At 52.6% G+C, this 8,635-nt stretch overlaps 2 protein-coding genes across 3 annotated transcripts; one reads left to right on the forward strand and one right to left on the reverse strand.

The window, feature by feature from the left end:
* The first annotated feature begins 507 nt into the window (after positions 1–507).
* Positions 508–1,766, forward strand: CATSPERH (catsper channel auxiliary subunit eta). The gene is made up of 3 exons (XM_077821512.1): positions 508–681; positions 1,110–1,209; positions 1,631–1,766. The coding sequence occupies exons 1-3, from the start codon at positions 508–510 to the stop codon at positions 1,705–1,707; spliced, it is 351 nt and encodes a 116-aa protein (XP_077677638.1). The 3' UTR covers positions 1,708–1,766.
* Positions 1,767–1,826: 60 nt separating this feature from the next.
* On the reverse strand, positions 1,827–8,591 carry ZFPL1 (zinc finger protein like 1). Of its 2 annotated transcripts, none has more exons than XM_077822409.1 (8): positions 8,505–8,591; positions 8,109–8,219; positions 7,310–7,421; positions 6,653–6,846; positions 6,287–6,362; positions 5,642–5,827; positions 5,130–5,265; positions 1,827–4,894 (listed from the first exon to the last, which is right to left on the reverse strand). In XM_077822409.1, the coding sequence occupies exons 2-8, from the start codon at positions 8,208–8,210 to the stop codon at positions 4,705–4,707; spliced, it is 996 nt and encodes a 331-aa protein (XP_077678535.1). In that variant the 5' UTR covers positions 8,211–8,219; positions 8,505–8,591; the 3' UTR covers positions 1,827–4,704. The 2 variants fall into 2 exon arrangements, with proteins under 2 accessions (XP_077678535.1, XP_077678534.1); XM_077822408.1 differs by having other exon boundaries at positions 5,130–5,268.
* Positions 8,592–8,635: the final 44 nt, after the last annotated feature.

Genomic DNA, 8,635 nt, shown 5'->3' on the forward strand with positions numbered 1-8,635 from the left:
TCCCTTTCCATACCCATCTAATCTAATGCATCCAATCCATCTATCTACCCATCCATGCCCTCACATACCATCTATTCTATCCATCCATCCCATCGCTATCTAATATTCCCATACGTGCTCATCCATCCATCTATACTCTATCATGCATGGGGACAATCTAATTTGTTTATCAGTGTGATATCTCAAATTGGGGGTAAGAGTTTCTAATGATTCCCCATCCTGTATCCTCTTTTCCCCTCTCCCAGTGTCCACTCATTCAATCTTCTGCAATCCGTTCTCCTAGTCCCGATGGGTGTTCTGCAAACCTTTCTAGAACTCCCAGTTCTTTATGACCTCAGCACCCTGATACATGGATTCTGAACCACTCCTAGCCTGCAGTGAGGTCACGCCATCACTACAAACAGCCTGCAGACTGCCTCCTGGAGCTAATTACCCCCTCCCAGCACCATGGTCAGCATCAGAGTTACCAAGCAGCTGGTCCTTACACCTAACATGGGATGGGGAGGTATGAGCTGGAAGGACTCCTTTGTCACCATCACTTTCCCCAGCAAAGTAATCTTCACCAGTGCCTCCCTCCTGCTGCTGCTGGTTCACATGGGTATCTTCGGAGGAGACCTCTACCACTTCACTGTGACCCAGAAGTTTGATCTCATGAGCTTTCATGGCACCACAGTACTACTGGTAAGGGAAGTCCCCTTGCTCCTTGTGTCTTGCAGCTTGGCCTACAGGTTAAGGCACTAGCCAGGTACTTTGGACACCTGCTTTCTACTTGAATCTCTGCCACAGACTGTGACCTCAGGCAAGTCACCTCATCTCTGAAGTGGAGATAACCCATCTCTACTGGACAGGGATCTACAGGCTCTGGCCACTGTCAGACCTTAGGTCCAATCCAGGCTGGTTATTCCTATACCCCTAATACAGTTGAATACTGAGGGATGTCTATAGTATGAGGAGGGCAGCATTAAGACTCCTGGGTTCTAGTCTCATCTCTGGGCAGGAGTAGTAAGACATTTAGGAGGGGAATGGGTTCTAGCAGGTTAGCACTGGGGAGTGACAGATCAGGGAAGGGTCCTGACCATCTCCCTGACCATTTGCATTGGTCTCTACAGGTATCCCATGTGATGAGCTTTTACTGGGCCTTGCTTGCAACATTTTACACCTTGGAGGCCAATGACAAGGTTCTCAGGGGGTTTGCCCTGACCTCACTGGGTAAGTGACTCCAGCCAGATGCCTGAACTGCTGGGTGTTCCCAGCAAGGGCAACAGGGGAAACTCAGCTGAGTCTAACCAGTTTAAGTGGTTGGGGGGAGGGACAGGAGTCAGGACTACTGGGTTCTATCCTCATCTCTAGATGAGAAGTGTGCTCTAGTGGGAGCACCTTCCAAAGCCAGTTTGCAAGGGACATGGCAGCTGGGATTTAGGCTCCTCAGCTCAGGAGGTTTCTGAGCATGACTCAGAACCACACAAGGGCACAGCCGGGGGACCTGTGTGCGTGACCGTGAACGCGTGGACACTCAGTTATTCTGGGGAGGACTCCAGCTGTTTAGCTGCCCCTCTGGTCCAGCCGCAAAGGGAAGCTGTGATCTCCATTCCCATCCCCTTGACCAGGGCTCTGGCTCTAACCCCTCTAGTGATGAACTTCACCCTCTTCGTGGGCCGCTTCTGCCTGGACTACCTGACTATCGAATACAGGGAGGAGATTTACTGAACCCCATCCTGGCCTTGTCCAAAGCAGTCCTGGAGAGAGACGCACACGCAGCATTCATCCCCCGATCTGTCGGAATTGGGAAGCGGGGAGGAAAGGGGGCAGTAACACTCTGCTCAGGCTGTAGCCAAAATCAAGTTTAATAACAATACAGGATATTGCTGTAGTGTTAGCGATGGTGTCATTCATTAGTCATGTCACCTTCCTGGGAGGTGGGAGCAAGGCAGTCATTACAGCCAGGATCTTTCCCCCAACACGCCCAATGGGCACTCAACAACTCAGGTGGCCAACCCTCAGTGGGAGCATTTGATGGCTACAGGGCTCATCCCGTTCCACTGCAGTGGCCCATCACAACCCCTACCCCAACACCCCCCTGACCATAGGGTCATGCTAAAGGGCATGGGCCCAATCCAACCCTCTGGCTCATGCTAAAGGGCATGGGCCCAATCCAACCCTCTGGCTCATGCTGGAACTAACCCAAGGGAGGGGAAGAGGTTCTGATTCCACCCCCTCCATCCCCCACCACAAACAGCCCCCATCCTTTGGTGGAAGCCCACAGGACTTATGTTCATAGCTCTCCTTTCCACTGGCAGTGGCTTGTGAGGAAGGCGATATTTTTCCTCTACTCCTTCCAGCCTAAGTCCCATGCCACCTCCCCTACCCCAGGGCTAGCAGAGCCATCAGCAGAAAAGGGTGGGAGCTGAGGAGGTTGCAAAACAGATCCTGACTCAGGCCCAGTCAAAGATCTGGACTCAGAAAAGCAGGGGGATTGGAGGCAATGGTCAGTTTTTGGGCAGAGGGGGTGTGTGGCGTGTGCTGTCTTTGGTCACTGAGGCCACCCCATGCATTTCACACCCTACAGGAAGAACTGTCTCCTATCAACCATTTCAATAAATAGAAGGAAAGCAACCGTATTCAAAGCATGAAACCCCATCCCCACCAGAGCTCTGAAAATCCACAAGCCAGGAAGTCTCTTCCCATCCCCTCCCCCTCTCCATCTTTAAACTCCAGTGCTGACCAGCATGTCCCATCCCCTCCCTAAACTCCAGAACAGGTCGATACTTCACACACACGTGCCCCTTTCCAGTAGGGGACAGCCCAAAGTACCCATAGCAACAGCTCTGTACAGAGACGGGAGGGACCAGCTTTGGAATTACACACACCCGCCCTCATGGAAAGCAGAGGGACACCAACCCCACCCCATTCTCATTAGTAAAATAATCACACCCAAGAGGACCAGCCAACTCCTTCCCTTTCCCCTGGTATTATGAGATGGGAAGTGAAGGCTCCCCTCAACGGAGATGATGTTAGGGGAAGGGGTTAATGACATCTCATCCCTACAAATAATGCTGGACGTAGGGGGTGGATCTCAGTATTTGCCCTTTGAATTCTAGCAAAGTTAAGGCCCAGGTAGTTACTGATGTGAAAAATTAGAATTGGTGAAAGTAAGTTATATCTCCCCCACCCCCCAATATAGCTCAGTAGGAGGGGAGGGTAAATGAGGATGCGACAAGGGGCTGGTTCCTGTCATTTGGTTCAATGAGCTGCATTTGCAAAACTAAAACGTGTGTGTGTGTGTGTGGCAGGGAGAGGGTTGGGATCCAGTGTCCATTCCATTTGAACCCCCAAAGGATGTGTGGGAGAAGGGGGATGATGGAAGATTATGTACCACTCCCATTCACAGCAAAGCAGAAGGGTAGTTTTATGTGGGGTCTGTGGGTGGGGCTGAAATCCTGCCCCATCCCCAGGCAGGAAAGGAGGTTTATGTTGGAACAGGCCTCCCCCAAAGAGTCCCAGCAGCTGGCTGTGTCAAACAGATCCTCTGTCTCCCATCTAGTTGAGACCAGGAAAATAATGACACCTCCCTCTTCAGGGCAAAGGGGTTTTGGAGACAAGGGTGAATAAAGCACAAGGTGGCTTAACATAGCAGATGGGCTTAGAATCAGAGAGCTCTGCAGCGCTTTGAGGCTACAGGAATGGGTCCATCAAATATGGGATGGGTTTTACAAGGCACCTCTGAGGAAGCAGAGTCTGCCCAGGATTGGAGAATGGGAAAGGGGAACAAAAGAGCCCTGAACCCTTTCAAACACCTGCATTCAAACAACTGTATTCTCACCCACAGACAATCTGGGCTGGCAAGTTCCAAGTGACAGACAGTTGAGAGGCTCCTAGGGGAAGGGCATTGAAGCCCAAGGTTTAAGGAGCCAGATGCCAGTTTCAGGGGGGCAGGGCTGTAATGCCAAGGAGTTCACGCTTCCAAGAAGGTGTGGGACATTTGCCCTTCAGTGCTGCTAACATCAGCTCTTCTGCAGGCAGGAATGGAAATGCCCTATTTCCCTGCACACACCCCACCAGCAGCATTGCTAGTTACAGAGTGGGGAAACTGAGGCATGGGGCAGGGAAGTGACTCACCTGAGATTGCGCAACGGGGTCAGCAGCAGTGGGAACAGAACTCAGGAATTCTGGCTCCCAATTTCCCTGCTCTGACCAATAGATCCTTGTGGGCTCGCAATGGAACCCAGGAGTCCAGGCTTCCATTCCTGTGCTGTCTCTCACTTGCCCCAGTCCTTGGACACTCGTACTAGCAGCACGAGCCCTCCCCGATCACCAGTGCTTGAAGCTTTCCTCTTTCCTGGCCCATTCCAAAGCTGAACAGCTATAGTGGCTGATTCTCAGCTGGAGCACTCAGCGACTAGAGAGCTCATTCCAGCCCACCTTGGGGGGCCCAATCCGTAGCTGTACAAGTCTCCCCTTTCCTCCCAATCCTGCTCTGCCCACCCCACCTAGAGAGTTGAGTCTCATTTTTAAAAGAGGCCAAAGTCACTTCACACCGCCCTCACCAGTTTCATGTTTTGACTCTCAGCTGAGCTGACCCAGCAGTGTCCTGGCTGGAGGCTTCCCCTTGTACTCCCCCCGGAGCCCCACTTGCAGCTGCCAGTCCCCAGCATCCCTGCCTTGGCAGGCCAGTCTTGGTGCCCAGGGAGGAGCCACCAGCTTGGTTCATTCCTGGCCCACCCGGATGTGGGGGTTGAACATGGGGTCCAGGTTGGGGTCATTGTCGGCCGAGGCCCGGCCCAGCTTTGACATGATGATGATCAGGGTTAGGAAGCCGATGCCGCCAATCAGGAGGATGATGACAAACCGCTGCATCAGGGATCTTGGCTGCCGCTTCTTGGACCCAGAGCGATTCCTGCCAGGGGACTTGTTATTAGCATGACAGTAGCAGTGCCCAGAGGCCCAAAGCAACATCAGGGGCACATCAGGGCATGTGCATCATTAGCAGTATTATGGTAGCGCCTAAAGACCGCAAATAAGATCGAGGGCACATTAGCAGTATTACGGTAATAGCTACAGGTGCCAACCGAGATTGCAACCCTATCATGGATGTGCACTGGTTTCCTCCCACCCCACCACTGACCACTTACTTCAGAAGCTGTGCGAACCAACTGAGTGTTGGCCGCCGGCGGTACTTGTCCTCATCACAGTCGATTTGGGTGCTGGATGCTCTGCCACTGCCACCCCCACCCTCCCGGGTGTCATAGACCTTCCGTGGTGTAGAGGCTGCTGGGGAGATGGGGAGTGTAGGAGCTTAGCAGAGAGCCATTGGCATCAGGAAAGGAGAAGGTGGTGGGGGGGGGGTACAGGCACCCCCCTAACCTTATTGTCCCCCCTTCTGCCACAGCTAGGCAATCCATACATCTGTTCTTCCCCAGCCCTGTAGGCTGTGGTTGACCCAGACTCCTTTGCCCCTGAGTTATCTTGTCCTCTAAGTGGGCTCCTGATCCAGACAGGAGTGAATGGAAACAGCCTAAGGGACATGAGACACACAACCGCTACCCCACTCAGAAGGTAGCCACTGGGTCCTCACTTCTTAGGGGCTGTGTTCCAGATTCGTAATCCCCCCACCGCCGCAGGAGATGACAACAATGCTGCTCACCTGCATTGATGGTGATGGTCTCATTACTAGCATTCCCCATGTCGATGACTGAATGCTCCTCCTTCACGCCCCCATTGTTCACGCCCTGCTGCTGCTGTGGGGAAGAGAGGCCGGGCGGAGCACTGTAGGAATAGGCCGACATGGCACTTTGCTGGATGGTCTCCTCTGAGCTGGGGCCTGCAGTTGCTGCCAAGAAAGGAGGTAACAAAATGAATCCTGTGTGGAATGGGGCAGCCTAAGACAGCTGGCTTCCATCTACAAAGCCGGGACAGCAAACTGTGACCCACTTGCTCCATGGATCTCTGTGTCAGGGGCCCAACTAGAAGTGATGCCCTAGAACTGAAAAGTCTCATATCCCATTCCTTGATCCCTGAAAGCCAGCCAGTCTTCCCCTCCCATCACCTTAGAAGAGAGAGCAGATGAAATTGGACCCCTTGGTCTCATCCCAGGCAGCAGGGAGGTGGGGATTCTGGGCTACACGTGACCACTGGTCTGATCCAGTGTGGAAGGAGGGGATAGCAGACTAGGTGGGCCCCTAGGTCTGATCTAGTGTGGTGAGGGTGGGGGAGGTGGATACTGGGCTAGATGGGCCCTGTGCAGGCATCAGTGGAGCCATTCCCATGCCCATAGCCCGGCAGCACTTACCAGAGAAGCTAGACCAGTCAGTGTAATCTGTGGTATCAGGCGACTCTGTCTCTTGTATGGTATCAGCCTCATCAATCTGAAGAGAACAGAAGAAAACTGCCTCAGACCTTAGACACCAAAGCAAACTCTGCCCCATCAGCTCAGCCAATCCCAGATAGTGGTTGCTGCTCAAGCCGGAAGCTAGATCAAAGCTGGTGTCCTCTCTGCCGCATCCCCCAAGAGGGGAAAGGCCCCTACTCTGTTTCCCATCTCCGGCTGGTACATTAACAGCAGTATCTGTCCAGCTTGGCTGTCCTCTTGGCTCCCATCTTGAAAACCCTCAGAGAGCCCCAAAACAAGAGGATAGTCTCATGGGTAATCTCTTACCAGTGGCAGCCCAAGCCCGGCCCGAGCCCAGTTCACAGTCAACAGTTTCTCTCGCAGCACTGAGGCCACCGGACTGACCAGGTTGGCTGGGGGGAAGATAGGACCCTTGCAGCTGGGACACTGGTAGCCAGCTGGGGCCGTGTTCTTTGGGAGCTGGTTTGCCATCTCGTTGAGACATGACCAGTGAAACAAATCTGCAAAGGTGAGGAGCATGGAATGTCTTTAAGTGAAGGGTCTAGATCAGTTACTCCCCTAGTCAGATCTACTTCACAAACATCTCCCCTTCCATTAGTCCCCAGGGGCAGCACAGCTGCTGGAAAGTAAGCTGGAGCCCATTCTGCCATAGACATTGTATTCATCCACTCAGTTCTCATAATTGTAGGGGCTTTATTCCCACTTTCAGAGGCCAGCTGGCTCTTATGTGGGGTAAAGGGGTGGGGGAATCTGTGTGTAGAGATACCCAGTCTGATGAAGAAACTACAAAGACAGAATAAACAGGGTGCCATTTTGGCAATCATTTTTCTGACCCAAGTTTTATATTTGCTTTTAAAAAAAAGTAAATCAGGCTTTGGTGGCCAGGACTGTCACTTGCTAATGAAAAGAAAACCAAGCAAAGCTCTTGAAATGCTCCCAAAGCCATGGCTAAAAGTACCTCACCATAACACACAAGCCGGGCAGTATCTTTGGTGGACAGGAGGGTGTTGCAAAGACGACAGTTGGGGTTGTAATCACTGTCCTGAAGCCACTGGAGATAGGACTGAACAATGCACTGGAAGATACAGGAAGTTAGTGACAGAAAGCCCATGGTATGGGTGAGGTAGGATTGCAATTGGAGGGGCAGCACAAGAAAAGACTTTACATTTTAAGGCCTAAAGGGACCATTATGTTAGTTGAGTCTGAACTCCTGCCTAGTACAAATCACAGAATCTCACCCAGTGATTCCTGCATCAAGCCCATAATCTGTGTCTGAGCTGGAATATCTCTTGTAGAAAGATGTCCACTTATGACTTAAAGATTGCAACGGACAGAAAATTCATCATATCCCTAGGTATGAAGCATTTGTAGATAGGAACGTCCAATGAGGTCTATGCTAACAGACCCCTGGACAGAATTGTGGAAGTATCAGAGGAAATATGAGGAAGGTGTCCATTGCTGGATATTAACAGGATGCGCCGTTCCAGGAGTCATGACACAGGATAGAGGAACACTGATAACCAAGAACTCAGGTTGGGGGCAGGGGAGAGGGTTGTTGAGCAAAGAGGACTTTCATATTTGATCCAGGTTGGCAGCAATTGAACCAGTGTCCAAGAGGGGAAAGCCCCATATCCCATTCCCCACCCTCCTGAGCTAGCTGGTCCCCCCTCCCTGGGGCCAGATTATAGCTGAAGCCCTAGAAACTCCCATTCCCCTGAGATGCCATTGCTCAGCAGCCAGACTGGAGCTGGAGTCCAGTTACCTTGGAATGGTTTGCGACGAGGCAGCTCTCACAGACATTCACTCGGTGCTCAAAACAGAAAAGGTTGGTGACTTTCCTTTTGGGGCATTTACACAGCCCCATGGTGCTTCACTGATGACACAGCAGGAGAGAAAGCGTACTGAGCAAAATCAAAGCCCAGATCGACCCCACTCCCGTCCCAGCGCTGGGACAGAACCCAGGAGTCCTGGGTCCCAATTCCCACCCCAACCACTAGACCCCACTCCCCTCTCGGCTCCAGGAGTCCTGTCTCCCAGTCCCCCCCGCCCCTGCTCTAACCGCCAGACCCCACTCCCCTCCCCAGTGCCAGGGAGGGAACCCAGGAGTCCTGGCTCCCAGCCCCGCTTTGCCCCTCCATAGGGTCCCCCTGACACTCACAGGCTCCTATTGAGGCTGAGTCCGCTGTTGCCACGTCTCTTCCGGGTAGGACGCAGCTTGATGACGTTACGACCTGAGACATTCCCCGCAGCCCGGCGCTCTCAGGGAAAGATCGGGTTCGAAGGCTCGCG

Source organism: Eretmochelys imbricata, chromosome 7, assembly GCF_965152235.1.
Source record: "Eretmochelys imbricata isolate rEreImb1 chromosome 7, rEreImb1.hap1, whole genome shotgun sequence".
Lineage (NCBI taxonomy): Eukaryota > Metazoa > Chordata > Testudines > Cheloniidae > Eretmochelys > Eretmochelys imbricata.

Excerpts from the sequence above, each read along its gene's own strand:
- ZFPL1 (XM_077822408.1), bottom strand. The coding sequence starts at position 8,210 with ATGGGGCTGTGTAAATGCCCCAAAAGGAAAGTCACCAACCTTTTCTGT. Across the intron at positions 6,847-7,309 it reads TGCCCGGCTTGTGTGTTATG|ATTTGTTTCACTGGTCATGT; the intron begins GTGAGGTACTTT and ends TCACCTTTGCAG. Across the intron at positions 5,828-6,286 it reads TGACTGGTCTAGCTTCTCTG|CAACTGCAGGCCCCAGCTCA; the intron begins GTAAGTGCTGCC and ends CTTTCTTGGCAG.
- CATSPERH (XM_077821512.1), top strand. The coding sequence starts at position 508 with ATGAGCTGGAAGGACTCCTTTGTCACCATCACTTTCCCCAGCAAAGTA. Across the intron at positions 682-1,109 it reads ATGGCACCACAGTACTACTG|GTATCCCATGTGATGAGCTT; the intron begins GTAAGGGAAGTC and ends TGGTCTCTACAG. Across the intron at positions 1,210-1,630 it reads GTTTGCCCTGACCTCACTGG|TGATGAACTTCACCCTCTTC; the intron begins GTAAGTGACTCC and ends TAACCCCTCTAG.